The 15,118-nt window shown below is 48.4% G+C and overlaps 1 protein-coding gene across 1 annotated transcript in view; it reads left to right on the top strand.

Annotated features, from left to right (window-relative positions):
* The first annotated feature begins 293 nt into the window (after positions 1 to 293).
* The window catches only part of PARP1 (poly(ADP-ribose) polymerase 1), a 468,102-nt gene continuing 453,277 nt past the window's right edge, over positions 294 to 15,118 (top strand). Inside the window, exon 1 of the mRNA XM_078647552.1 lies at positions 294 to 628. Coding sequence (XP_078503678.1) covers positions 506 to 628 — 123 coding nt within the window. The 5' untranslated portion in view covers positions 294 to 505. The remainder of the gene's footprint in view (positions 629 to 15,118) is intronic.

The raw sequence follows: 15,118 nt of genomic DNA, 5'->3' as shown, positions 1-15,118 counted from the left end.
GTATGCTCCTAAATACCTGACCTTTTAACCTGCCCAATTATTATTCTACAGTTCTTTAATTCCTCACACACATATCCATCCCCATGCTATTTATATGTAATACTTCACGGTACCATTCAACATTCCTTAAAACCAGACCTATTAGCATTGCCAATGCTTGTTTTCGTTTTGCTTATACCTCCTGTTATAGTAAAGGGCGCCACCTACACACTTTAAATGGCAGCCAAATGACTGAGTTTGAAAAAGTCGCAGCCGGTCTAGCTTTCTGTCGCGCGCTCTCTTGTGCCCCACGCGACAGACACGTGTTTGCATTGGAATGCTAGCCTGCAGGCAGCCAGGCCAGAGGAGTAGATTGTCGATGTGACAGAGCGCCTGGCTCTGGTGTCGTGTAGTCGCGCCTGTGGTTGTGTGTGGCGGGCTCTTGCACGGCGTGCGGACTGCGTGAGCTGCTGCTGCTGCAGGCCGGGTTGTTTTGGCTCTTGTACACTACATCTTGTGTCCGACCATGGCCGATGCCCCCGCAGACAAACTCTACCGGGCCGAGTACGCAAAGAGCGGCCGCGCCTCCTGCAAGAAATGCTCCGACAACATCGCCAAGGAGTCCCTGCGGCTGGCCATCATGGTGCAGGTACGAGGGGGGTGGATGCGCGTCCCTGGCGGCGGGGCTCAGGTCCCCTTAGCCAATGCATTGTTGTAGCTATATTCATGTGTGATGAAGGGTACGCAGATGGGGGTTGTAGTTATGGATAGGAGGGCTTGTGGTAATAGACATGGTTCGTAAATAAATAATAAAAGTATTTTGTGGTTTCCTGGGGGTCCAAGGGAGGAGGTAAAATACAGTTATGAAGGCGAGGGATTTAGGGACCGTGGCCTGTGATCTTCAGAGGGGTTGGGGCACTGGGGTATTTCTTCAGATCTCCTTATAGAGGCGAGGTGACGGGCAGAGGGGTAAAAAGGCCAGACAATTACCATACGTTTTTAAAATCCTAGTGGATTTTGCAACCGGCACCCCTTGGAACGCGATTGCTAACCGACCCTTTCAACTGAAACTGCCAGTACTCTTCGCCCCACCTCGCGCGTTCCCTCCCTCCCGAACCCTGTACTTTTCTTACTCATTCCTGCTTGCACATATCAATAGATTTGGCAGTAGGAGATCCTGCTTATTTTGGGAGATAGCCAAGGACTTTTGGCATTAATGCAGCTTGGGTTTGTGCCCTGGGAGGATCATGTCCCCTTAGATGAAATCGGTGGGGTTTGTTGGGCTAACGTGGGACCTGCAAGGCAGTGTTCTGGGGGTCTTGAGACAAGTAAATGGGGAGTTAGTTACAATTGAATTCAAAGCAACATCTTAACTGTGATTAAACCAGTGGTCTAAGCGTATTTAGACAAACATTGCCAAAGCCAATAGGTAGCTCCTATGCAAGAGTTATTGGCTTTGCTAATATGTTTAGGCCATGGTGTACACCAACGTGGCTAAAAGTTAATAGGGTCAAGGATAGTGCCATGGAAAGAAGTGTCGAGTAGAGTGCAGTGTTATGGAGTGGTGTAGAGTGAAAGGGTGTAGAGTGTCGTAGAGTTGAGAGGCATAGAGTGTTAGAGTGGATAAGAGTGGCGTAGAGGGTCTTACTTACAGTGTTGTGTAGCGGACTAGATTGTCATAGTAGATTATCATAGAGCGTCATAAGAATGTCAGTGAGTAGATTGATTGTCAATGAGTAGATTGATTGTCATTGAGTAGACTGATTGTCATTGAGCCGAGTAGTGTAGTAGACTGGAATGGCATATAAGGGAATAGAGTGGCGTGCTGTAGAGGGTGTTGCATAGAGTGTTATAGAGCGGAGTACATTGTCATAGAATGGAGTAGTGTAGTAAAGTGGAATTGATTAGAGTGGAGTAGTGTGTCGTAGAATAGAGTGGACTAAAGTGGCATGGAGTGTCACAGAAGGAGTTGCTTATAGTGGAGTATTGCTATAGAGTGGAGTGGAGTAGAGTGTTGTGGGATGGCATTGAGTGGAGTAGAGTTTGAGTAGAGCGTCATGGAGTGGAGTATTGTAGAGTGAACTGGAGTAAAGTTCAGTGGTGTAGGGTAGATTGGCTTAGAGTGCAGTGGCATAGGATACATTGGTTTTGAGTGCATTGGCGTAGAGTGGAGTGGCGCAGTGTAGATTCCAGAGGCTTCGAGTGCAGTGTAGTAGAGTGGCATTGATTGCAGTGGCGCAGATTAGATTGTTTCAGAGTAGAGTGATGTGGAGTCGTTCAGGATAGAGTGCAGAAGTGTAGAGTAGAGTGGGAGTGGCGTAGAGTGCAGTGGTGTGAAATGGTGTGGAGTGCAGTGGCGTAGAGTAGAGTGATGCAGAGTAGAGTGGTGTAGGGTAAGATGACAGCCCACATATGTAACGTTAGTATTCAAACGATCTCAAGATTACATCTGCAGCAAGGGACTGGCGACGTTTACGCCCAAAGTGAATGGCTTATAGGCACTTCGGAGAATTCAGGTTATAGGTTTGGTCTTCGGTGTAAGAATGAGAAACGTGGGGTCTGTGGCCCTTCAGTGGAATATGACCTTTCCATGCTGTCCACTGAGGTGATCAGGTAGTGTCAGGAGGCTGATTGGGTAGCTTAGATTTCATGCCCATTCCGTTCTTGACCTCTCAACTTTGACCGTCAGAAGGTGCACCAGTTTTTCTCACAATGGTGTTCTTAGACCTGGTTTCCTGGGCACCAGGGCACTCAAGGGTCACTATGCTCCAAGTGCATTAACTTGAGTGTTCCCCGCTGGTGTCCTGGGGCCTTAATACTAGTGGACCCATCCCTGGATAACCAAGTACTCTTCGCACTTGACTCTCTCAGGGTAGCGAGAGAGCAATTCAAGGGTTACTAAAGGGGATGAGATGGTTGTAGACATTCAGAACACATTGGGCACAGTACTAACAGCTGATAAAATCAATGTCCAGAAAAGTGCTTTAATACACACGTGAAATATGCTACACATAAAACTAGAAAAAACAGTGAAAAACAGATGTCTCTACAACCTTCTGGGCCACGGTTCGGACCCTAAACAGCTAAGCGCTATAAAAAAACAGTTAACATGTGGACACACAATTAGCATAGCATTTTACAGACCATATTGCTCTCATTCGCTATAGCCATGATACCAATCCTTGCATTGAAATTAGGTAGTTTCAGCATATGATGTGAAGCCAAATGTTCTTGATTAGCCCACTAACTCACTATCCAAAGCAACAGAAGTGCCCTCCCGACCTTACCTTAGCGATGACACTGCTATAGTCGCATCAGGTATCTATTCACAGGTGCCTGATGTCTTGGCAGACTTTACTGGAGTCCCACTAGTCCAGTAGCCACTGGCAAGCTGTAGGAGGATAGTGGCAGTACACCCTGAATCCCCAGATGTCACGAACAGAAAGGTGGGGCCTTTATCACAGGACACTCATCACCAGCTACAGATTGTAACTGGAAGTACCTCACACACTTCCCACACAGGGAAGGGGTCTTGGCAAAGGGATCTCATCTTCAAGGACTGGGAGCAAGTTTCCCTGTTTCCCTCTATCGCTCTTCATTTACTGCAAGCTTCCTTATCTTGAGCAGCTCTCTGCAATTTCCTTGTGTTCCACAAGTCCACTCCAAAAGCCTCACACGACAGCTGGTCCTCTGCATTGAGGCTGCTGACCGATGCCCTTGCTCCTCGTCAAGCTGGAAAATTGCTGAGCAGCATAATCTATCCTTCACAGAGAGAACTCTCTCAAGTTCAATCCCTACCGACAGACTTGCAGATGTGGTGAGCAAGCTTCTTGTCTTGCCTTCACACCACGGGCCGCGTCAGGCTTCATTGTTGACCACCTTGATAGAACCGTAGCCCAGTATTGAACCATAACTGACTGCTACGGCCAGACTTATATCACCTCTAATGGACAGGCTGATCCAAACAGAGGGTCTGCTACTTTTGAATCTTGGGTGCCTCTCCAATTGTGAAGCACATTTATGGCATGTTCACTGCATGCCCAAAGCATGCACAGGGCGACTGACTGTCTTCCCCAGACAGGCTCTTAATATCAGCCTAAGCAATTCCCCAGAGAGGAATTTTTATTAACTCGAGACCAGGAGGCCTGACCATCACCCAAAAGAAAGGTGGGGAATGGTACCTCCTAGCAGAGTTGGTGGAGCTAAACATAGATAAGAGCAAGTGTCTACGCCCAGCCTACTAAGCTTCTCCAAGGAATAGGGAGGGGATGGGGGGAGCTGGAATGTCAAGCAGAACAGCTGGGTTCACATTACACATAGTGGCTCAACTCACCAGCCTCTCCCTGGGAACCAACTAACTCTCAAATATACATCTCTGGTATACAAAGGCAACAGGTCCACAGGCAAGGGAGACTGCACAGACTTGGTCAGGAGGGTGGCTAGTAGCACTTCCTTCCTAAGATACTGGTATTCCTGACTATAGATGTATTGCGGGCACCACTCTGTCTACCACAGCCTGGATAGAGAGGGCTTTATCCACTCTTTGTTAAATATGTGTTTACTATGCATGTCGCCCTTGTAGCCAAGTACTAGCATCTCAATCCATGTGAACAGGGAAACCCTCAGCGGACATGCATGATTGTCATGTTCACTAAGGTAGGCATCTAGAAAACATACATTTATTTGTAAGTGACTTGCCTGGAGATCAGCATAAGGCAGGGGGTGTATGCTGTGAGAAAGCTCCTCTTTTGACATGGTTTTGATTATAGTGCACAATCAGGTCCCCTGTGCCAGTGCTTATTCCCTAAAAACATATCCCCAAATGTTGCTTCTGCCCCCTGTAAGTCCCTGGTAAGTGGTACCTAGGCCCTGGGAGCTGAAGAGCGTACACCTGGGACCCCTTCACTAGGACCACGCCACTGCCCTTGCAACTTGCATGGCCCTGTAAGGTTTAAAACAACAGTTGCATGGTACCCTGCCTGGGTGCCGTGCCAGCCAGCATTGCATGAAGGTATATGTAAGTCACCCCTCTAGCAGGCCTTACAGCCCAATGGCAAAGTGCACTATACCACAGGTGAGGGCGTATCTTCATGAGTAGATGTGCCCCTATAATACTTAAATCGTTCTTAAATATTGTAAGTGACAGGGAAGCCATAAGGAGTACAAGGCCTGGAAACTCGACAGCTCGAGTGTCTCAGCACCTTGATGGCTTCACTGAAACCAGGAGTGTTTGGTACCAAACAACTCCTTGTAATAAATCCACACTGATCCCCGGGCGAGATTTATTACATCATGTACCCAGAGGGCACATCAGAGGTGCCTCCTGAAAACCTAACAACCCTGGTGTGGTCACTGAATGGCTTTAGGCAACCTGCCACACACAGACATGTTTCTGGACCCCTTGGTGGAGAGCCACTGCTTTTTGGGACCAGAAACAATGCTCATCTTGAACGGAGGTGTTACACTTCCTCCCCCAGGATGGACCCATTACTTAAATGGGTAGTTTCAATGGCCGTCTTTGAAATGCGACCCCCAGCATCTGCTGCTAGCAGAGGATGCAGCCCCCGGTTTACACCCCCCCCTTTGGACAGGAAAACTTAGAAAGACTAGGAGCTGTGCCCACCTTTGCCAATTCCACCCCTCAGGTGGAGGAGGCGAAGTTAAGCACACTTTTCAGTCCCCACTATCTTGAAGATGAGGGGACTCCTCCAATCAGGGCTGGTTCTTTACCCTCTTCCACAGGTGGGCGGCATAATTGAGGGTGTAGTCACCCCAGGTAAGGTGCCCATTGGCCCTACCTACTACTCTCTAAAACACCCCCTAAATTTTGTATTTAGGAGGCTCCCTCAAACCTTGAAATTAGTTACCCTTTGACCTAAGAAGGACGAAGAAAACCCCATGCAGCGCAGTCTGAAGACAACTGACTTGGCCCCAGCCCTGCCAGCCTGTCTCCAGCTTCAAAGACCCCACGAGAAGGCGACGCCTGTCCTGCAGCCAGCGACTTCCAGAAACCAGAGGAAGACTGCCTGAACTTTGAAAAAGTTCAGAACTCCAAAGGATATTGGTTCTGTCCTCAAGAATCCAACACAAAGTTCTCCAGTGCCCACTGGATCCGCAAGTCCTTACCACTCTGCATCCGACCCCTACGGCCTGTGTCCAGGTGGCTCACCAACCCAGAACAGGTTCCCCAGCTATCCTTACCACAAGTCCAGCATTGGCTTACTCCTCCTGGACTCCACGACGACGCCTACAGCCTGAATCCAGAGGCTTTCCCAGACCTTGACAGTCTCCGATAAGAAGACTCCGTCTAAAGGCACCAATGCACCCAAAACCCCTGGGCCTTGATGGGCGGAACCAACAGTGCCACAACAACCTCCTGTGTCTCTACTTACCTCTGCTATCATTGGTCTCTCTCTGGTGCGATGCCTGCAGCCTGGTTGAAAGCTAAGTCTCCATTGAAGAGCATTGGGCTCCCAACGTCAAATTTGCACCTTGCAATCGGCCACCCCTGTGCTGCTGCTTTGTGGCCCCCCCCATCTGTGCTTGCTTTAACCTCCAAAGCTTGGCACCTGCAATTGACTTACCTACCTGCAAGCAGTGTGACTTCGAGCACCCCCTGTCTCCATTGAAACTCATTGGTCCGAACGTCCGATTTTGATTTCTGCACTCGCCTGTGTGTTCCTGTGCCGCTGGTGGCGCAGTTTTGGTACTCGCCTGACCTTTGACCCTTGCTGACCTTTGACCCTGAAGACTTTAACTGTAAGTTGTGTACTTACCTGTTTAACCGCATTATTGTTTTCCTCTATAGGATAGCATTGACTGTTCAGAAATTGCAGTGGCAACTTTTGAAAGTGAAAGTATTTTTATTAAAAAACTTACTTACCTTATTGTGAGGATCTTGGTCTCAAAATAAAGTACAAGCAAAGCTTATTATTCTAAAATCGGTGTGGATTTCCCTTTTGACTTGTCAGTTATTAGTCGATGTGCAATAAATGTCTTCCACTCTTCCATGTTGGGCCTAAGACTGATAGCCCACACTACCACTAATAAAGCACTTTAGGTTTTACGTTGAGCCCTGTACACTTCTGGGGAACCCCTGGACGCTGTGCATAGTATAACCACCTAGAGGCATACCATTTACAGAGCCAGCTTCATACACGCTCTCCAGAGACAAGCAAAAGTCTTCCCGTCCCAACAGGTGTCAGTGATGGTGGTTCTCTGAGGGCTTGGGGGACAGTTCAACTGAGAAAGGGGAAGATTGTAAGAGGAACTAGCGGAGGGGCTTGCTGAAGGTGAGAGTAATGTACATAGGTGGAAGTTATGTGAGAAATGCAAAGGGGAACATATTATTTGTGGAGTATGACTGTCATGCTAATATTGGTGAATCCGTGACACACTGTTGCTTTTCTTGTAGCACTAAAGTACCTCTTTCCCAGGATCTGTGACTCAATGGACCTCTGCTCCAGTGTCTGGGTCACCTGGGCTGTGTCCATGTAGTCATATTCTGTCGCAGTGTCCCTCAATCATTTTCAGGATTCTTCTGTGTGTGTTCACCCCGTGACCTATGCTATGTTATAAGCAGTTATATGGGGCCTTCTACAGTTAGGTTATGGCACTGAAGTGCTTTTTCGTCCAGATAACATTTTCATACGCTTCTGGGATTTCCATTACTTGACTGTATGTGACTGTTAGGGCATGTCTAGGTCAGTCATTTTTGTGTTGTCAATGTAAAAGTGAAATGAGTTTACTCCTGCTGCACATCTTTGTACTCTATGATGTGCATTGGGGTGGCGAAGGGCTTTGCTGTTTGTAGTTGGACTTTGTAGCAGGGATGTGCAGATTCTTAGCCACACAGCAGTGTTAGACAGGTATGTGGCAGTGATGTGTTGGTGTCTGAAGGTGGGCGTGCTCAGATGGCTTCCTGTAACACATTGTGTATACCCTCAACTGGTACTAGTCATTGCTGCCTGCCACCTGTCTGTGTGGTGGGTAGCTGGTGGCAACAAGTGCTCTTGAATTCCATCGTAGGAGGTGTTCAGAGTTCTGTCTTAATGTGTGCTCTTGCATCAGACGTGCTGTGCATATGTTCGTGTGCATGGCTGTTGTCAGCACTCTGCTACTTCTCAAGTATGTGGCCTGTCTGTGCTGTATTGGACCTGTGTGTGTTGTTGTGCCTGATGCGTGCCCTTGTGGTTTTGCACGTGGTGTGCAGTAGGCAATGCATTCAGGCTACTGTGCTGGGCAGTGTGCCATTAGCATGACCTTTTATGCAGTGCTCGCCCCAAACAAAATTTGCTGCTGTTGATTTTTTAAATCTTTTATAAGTGTATCTCTAGCCCACTCCATGCTATTCCTGTTAAGTCTGGGAAGGACGAAAGGCGGCGCTGGCCCCGTGTGATTGTAACCCTTGAGCAGGAAGTCACACTCCTAGGTCTCCACAGCAGATGTTCAGCGCCCCTGTGTCCTCCTGGTGTGTAACCTTCCGTGCCGGTGAGTTCTGGAGTTTATTGCACTTAACAGCCTCTGTCCCTCTGTGGCCCTACGCCTCAGCGTCTGTCCCACACTTTACTGGTGTCTGCTGGTGTTCTCGTGTCCTTCAGTCCGTCCGCTCTGTGAGTTTCAGTCAAGAGCGGTGCACTGGTGTCGTTCTCCTGAGCTCTGTCCTCTCCTTTCTGCCCCCTCACTTACCATCAGTTGTGAGCTGCGGAGCTCCCTGCCACGGACCCCAGCCCCCAGAGCAGGAGGGCGCAGATCCCGGGAGATGCCACCATCCTGGCAGCTGGAAAGCACCGCATCTGTCCCCGCGCTGGGTCACTTCCTCGTGGATCACGAGTGACGCCTCCTCTGCTCCTCTCTGCGTCCGCCCTCTGCCGTCCACTCCTCCCATCCTCTGCTTTCACTTCCAGATCCCTCTTCCCTCCTCCCTCTCTTTCTCAGCGGTCGAAGTGTGAAACAACATCCATTGGCAAAGCCAGCAGTAGTTTGGGACTTTCCTTGAGAATGCAGAAATGTAACTCTCAGTTGGCGCGAGGAAACAGGATGTGGAGTAGTGTAAAGGCGATTCAACATAGTGAAAGGTAACTCTGAGCAGGACGTGCTTCTTGAATTTGGTAATTTATGAACCAGTAACGGTTTTTATAGTACAGCACGCGGTTGAAAATAGAAAACTGCCGTTTTGGTGGTAAAACGTGTGCTTCCATGCTTGCACATGTGGCGCAGTGGCCTGCGGGGGACACGTGGCTTTGGGGGAGGTTAGAATTGAGAACGAGTGGGGTTTGGCAGTGGGTATTGTGTTATGTTTGATCAATTAAAGTGGAGCAAATACAACACAATATGTAGGGTCAGGTGTATACAAATAATAGAACGATAGGCATGTGTGTATTCACAGCGCGCCCTGTAGGAATTCGGGGGCGTGTTTTTCATGCTCTCCCCTTCCCATTGGCTGGAAGGTAAAATTCCAGCCAATGGGAAGAGGAGAGGGCGGGACTTAAAAAAAGACACGGAAACACCCCCGAATCGCGTCGTGACGGGGGAAAGAGTGATTGACAACCCTCTCTATCAATGGCTAGCCTCCATTTATGGAGCTAGCCAATGGAAGAGAAGGCGGGACAAAGCCCCACACTGTAGGATCATAAGATTTCACCTGTGCGAACGCTGCTGCGCAGCGGATCACCAGGCGAAACCTAAAAAAGCTTAGCAAACTATAGAAAAGTTAATTAGCTTTAGTGCCCTTGCATTGCAGTTTATTATGCATCTTCCTGGGTGCAAGATCAGCCCATTAGGCAGAGAGGACTGGCCTGGCAGCTTGTGCTGGACTGTTCCTATTAGAGCACGGTCGAGACTGATTTGTGTATGACTAAGTCCAAACTCAGGTGGCATGGTGGGCAAACGACCAATGGATTGGAATACTACCCCGAGCGATTGCCAGGGGTTAGGCTTATTGCAAGCATTTCTTCCATCGCCTTCTGTGTGTTTGAAAGATATGGGTTCAGGCACAGACCCTGTGCTGATCACTAGTGGTTAACTCAAAGACTTACTTAAAAGTCAGTTCATTTGTATTTTGGCCTACAAGTATGTGGAAACAGTTCACTTCTTTCACTTTAGGCAGAATCTCTGTTTGTGCAGATTCATTTTACAGCGTTATCTCTTCGTTGGTGCATTGATTACAAGATGTGGGTTTGTGCTGTAAGTGTTGTCACACTTTGGAGTTTTAGTGCTGGGGTGTTGGGAGGTTTAGCCCCCTTCCTGATCATTGCCACTGAGCAGCGCGCTCGGTAAACTTGTTGACGGTCTCTAGCTTCGGCCTGCTCATGTGGGCGTTCGTCTTTGGCAATTGTGACCCTTGGAGGCGCATGCACACAGTCACTTGTTTGAAGTAAGTTTAGCCCTTTGAAACTGATACGTACTGTGCTTGTCTTTGACCAGTTACTGCCCTGGAGGCCAATGCGGGTGGATGTGTGTCTTTGGCAGAAATGGCCATGGATACAGAATCAGCAGTTGTGCTGTATCTTGGGTCGCAGGGACAACATTAGGAACACACTGGCGTTCTCCTTGATAGTCTCTCCGCCTTCAGGGCCAGACACTCTCCTACCCTTACTGGGGAGGCAGGTAGGCTATAGGCGCATTGGCAGATCCTCTTCTTCTCCAGCAAGTTTCACAGAGCAGGTGATATCTCCTCACCACTGGCTGGGAGACTGAGTGTCCTGCAGACACCAGCCCTGGTCACACAGCAGTCCTCTGAGTACTTGAGCGAGCACTCCTCCCATGGCAATGAAGGGCTTGGAATTGAGACAAAGTGGGGTAATTTGGATCCCACCTTTATACACATTTCCAGGCGGGAGTTGTGGATCCACCGTCGAAGGCTTCAACACCAGTTTGGGCTAGTTCCCTTTGATGTAACATTTCCATTCTGCTCTCCAAATGCAACCTTTGTGTAAAGTGATCTGTTTCTAGGCAGGTAGTAATGGGGTTGGTTCCAAGCAGGAGTATCCAAAAGATATGCATAAACAAAAGAGAATCCACGAAATGGGACAGGGTTGACCCTACAATGGAGGGGAGCACCCAGTGTGGTTTAAATACCCCTCACACACCAAAAGGCCCCTTGGTGTCATGCTTCATTATCGGGGTCTTCGCAAACCTCTACGGAATGCGGCGTGCTACGACTCACGGCTACGCAGGAGCACTTTAAGGTGAGCTATGTGTAAACGTGTGTGAGGGTAGGAAAATGTGAGTGAAGGTGAAGAGAAAGGTTTAAAAAATACCTGGCTCATTGGCTAACACAAAAATATTTATTTAAACCCCGGCTGGTATTGTTAAAAAGTGCAAGGGTGGCGGCCTTTACTAGTTAGGGTAAGGCAACCTCACAAGTGCGTCGTCAACATGTTTCGGAGTAAAGAACTCCTTCTTCAGGACAAGGATATGCACTAAGTATCCCCACCTTACTCACATGGATGTAGATTTAAAAGTGTGCTCTACAAAAATAAGTCTAGGTGTAATGTACCTATCAAATTGATACAAGTTCGTTGCGCCCAATTGGCGAGAAATAGGAACTTATGATCACAAGTTTAATAACCTCATGAGCCCGATGCGTGATATTGGGGGTCAGCTGTCCTGCCTACTGTGGCGACGGTTACAGCATAGCCTGCTCGACTTCCTCCCCTCAACGTGGCCAGGGGAGGAAGTCGAGCAGACCTAGACTTATTTTTGTAGAGCACACTTTTAAATCTACATCCATGTGAGTAAGGTGGGGATACTTAGTGCATATCCTTGTCCTGAAGAAGGAGTTCTTTACTCCGAAACATGTTGACGACGCACTTGTGAGGTTGCCTTACCCTAACTAGTAAAGGCCGCCACCCTTGCACTTTTTAACAATACCAGCCGGGGTTTAAATAAAATATTTTTGTGTTAGCCCACGAGCCAGGTATTTTTTAAACCTTTCTCTTCACCTTCACTCACATTTTCCTACCCTCACACACGTTTACACATAGCTCACCTTAAAGTGCTCCTGCGTAGCCGTGAGTCGTAGCACGCCGCATTCCGTAGAGGTTTGCGAAGACCCCGATGATGAAGCATGACACCAAGGGGCCTTTTGGTGTGTGAGGGGTATTTAAACCACACTGGGTGCTCCCCTCCATTGTAGGGTCAACCCTGTCCCATTTCGTGGATTCTCTTTTGTTTATGCATAACGTTAGGAGAGACAGGATCCACTTCTCCTCTCCCTCCCTCCCTTGTTATTTGTAAAGTATCCAAAAGATAGGCATAATGAAGTGTTTAGATTTTTAGGTCTCGACTACAGCATTGCTTTAGCAATGCTTGTTTGTCGAGATTATAGTAAGGCTTTCAAAAGTCTACCCAAACTGCGGATCGGGTACAGTTCATGTGAGCCAGGCACGTGCACATCGCCAGCCACATCGCACACCATATGTCTGCTCCTCGACATCAGACTTCAAAGGAATCCGCTCCCCTGCTCCCCCCCCCATCAGACTTCAAAGGAATGCGCTCCCCTGCCTCTGCCATAGCAATGCCGAGAGCTTGTTAAATAAACGTTCTCCTAAATGCATTGCAGCTTTCTTCAAAGGTACTGCAGTGTTTTTAAATAAACGTTCCCCTAAATGCATTGTTGTTAACGCAAGTGCCTAACAGTGGGAACAAATAGTGTGATCTGGTACCGGCATTAGTTTATTTGTTATCTTCCCCGGAAAGACCACTAGCGTACTTCTCAGATCTTTGTGTTTGTGCTTTACACTCTCATTTCTGTCTCTCCCTCCCGGACGGGCCATCTGTGTTGCTTTGATTGATTTAAAGAAAGTGACCTTCATGGGCGCGTCACTTTCAGGGCTGTGCGGCCAATGCTTTTTCTTGCTACTCCCTCGGTCCGACCCCCATACTCCTGGACACACGCCTCTCTATGCCGAGCACCCACCACAATCAAAGAGTTACCACATCTCCATGCGGTGCTTTCGTTTAGTTTTTCTTCATTTCCGTTCCCACCATTGTTTGTGGCTGGACATTTTTTGTGCGTGTAACCGAAGCTCGCTCTTTTTTGAGCCGCTGTGCACTCCGGGGTGATGTCACGATCCAGCACTTTTCTCTATGTACCCTTCATTCAGTGCCTGCGCTGACGCTGGCCACAGGCCGCTTCCGCCCGCCCGCCCCCCCCCCGCCCCCCCCAGACACCCCGCCGGGAGGGACGCATTCACACTGACGACATTGCAGCTACACCTCAGCATATGGGGAAACGTCCTTTGTGTTTAAAAAACCCAGAAAGAATACACAAAAACACTGAGGTGGAAAAATGATTCGAATGACAGCGCATCTCTTACTTGCAGCAGCGTAATTCATTTCCTTGGAAGGTTGTATTTCTCTTTGACGTACTTTAATTATGATTTACAAACAAAGAATTATACGGAGGTAAAGGAACACTCGAATATACGTTTATTGAGACTAGTATTTTATCTTACTCTCTAGGTTTTTCTATTGTGCACTTCTAACTTGCATGGTCTATAGAGTTGTCAAGACTTCCAGAGGGCCGTCACAAGTAAAGGTTAGGTAAGACGAGTGCGGATAGGGTGTTTGTCCTGGGCACTCCTCTTTTTATAAACCCACCTTGAGGTGCTAGGAAGGTTATTAATCTGTTCTTTGTGCCCCTGCGACTAGCACCAGTCCGGGTTGAGGGAGGAGACATACTTATCAGTGCCAAGGTGATATAGTGGACATGGGCTGAAACCCTCATTGTGTGCCGAGTAAGGCTTGGCTCATCCGGGTCAAGTTAGACAGTCACCAGTTAAAGAGCGTTAGTATCGCTCAGGGATGCCTAGTGTTTGGCCTCTGACTTAAAACATTTTTTTTAAAGTGCTGTGTGAAATGCTTGAATTTTGGGAGCCACAATCTAAGTCCATTGTTTTGGCCACCATTTCACTCTGGATAGAGGCCAGCCATATGTAAATCAGAGATGGCCATGCTCTAATAGGAAAGCCCCATCCTGAACTACATGTCAAGGTCACCTCCATCCATACAGCCAGTGAATAGTTTCAGCCTTTTTGGGCCTCAACAGAGAGATACTGCTTAAACTCACTGGCACAGTGGTCATGGGAGTATTGTCTGGGCGAATCCATCTTTTCCCACTTTAAAAAAACAAGCATTTAAAATGCAATAGGGCTCACATTTGTGAGGCCACTACCACGTCCACCACCGCGTCCACCACCACATCCACGACGACTACGTCCACCAACACCATGTCCACCTCCACCACCACACCCACCTCCACCTCCACACCCACCTTCACCTCCACACCCACCTTCACCACCACACCCACCTTTACCACTACGTCCACCACCACCACGTCCACCACCACCATGTCCGCCACCACCACGTCCACCACGAGGCCACTACCATGTCCACCACCACCACGTCTACCACCACTTCCACCACCACCACCACGAGGCCACTACCATGTCCACCACCACCACCAAATCCACTACCTCCACCACCACATCCACCACCATCACGTCCACCACCACCACGTCCACCACAACACCCCACACAATACCACTCAGTGCCACATAATTACACGCCACACAATTACAGTCTACTGAATACAACATACACTCCAAATACCACTCAGTGCCACATAGTTACACGCCACATAATTACACTGCACTCAATGCAACATACACCCCAAATACCACTCAGTGCCACATAATTACACGCCACATAATTACACTGCACTCAATGCAACATACACTCCAAATACAACTCAGTGCCACATAATTACACAACCCTTAATTACACTGCACTCAATGCAACATACACTCCAAACAATACCACTCAGTGCCACATAATTACACGCCCTCACTCTATCGCCCTCACTATCTATCTCCCTCACTCTATCGCCCTCACTCTATCTATCACCCTCACTGTAATCTATCTATCGCCCTCACTCTGTCGCCCTCATTCTATCTGTCGCCCTCATTCTATCTGTCGCCCTCATTCTATCTGTCGCCCTCATTCTATCTGTCGCCCTCATTCTATCTGTCGCCCTCATTCTATCTGTCGCCCTCATTCTATCTGTCGCCCTCATTCTATCTGTCGCCCTCACTCTATCTGTCGCCCTCACTCTATCTGTCGCCCTCACTCTATC

This window comes from Lissotriton helveticus, chromosome 6, assembly GCF_964261635.1.
Source record: "Lissotriton helveticus chromosome 6, aLisHel1.1, whole genome shotgun sequence".
NCBI lineage: Eukaryota > Metazoa > Chordata > Amphibia > Caudata > Salamandridae > Lissotriton > Lissotriton helveticus.
The sequence above is the reverse complement of the archived record's forward strand: the minus strand, read 5'-3'. Positions and strand labels throughout refer to the sequence as shown.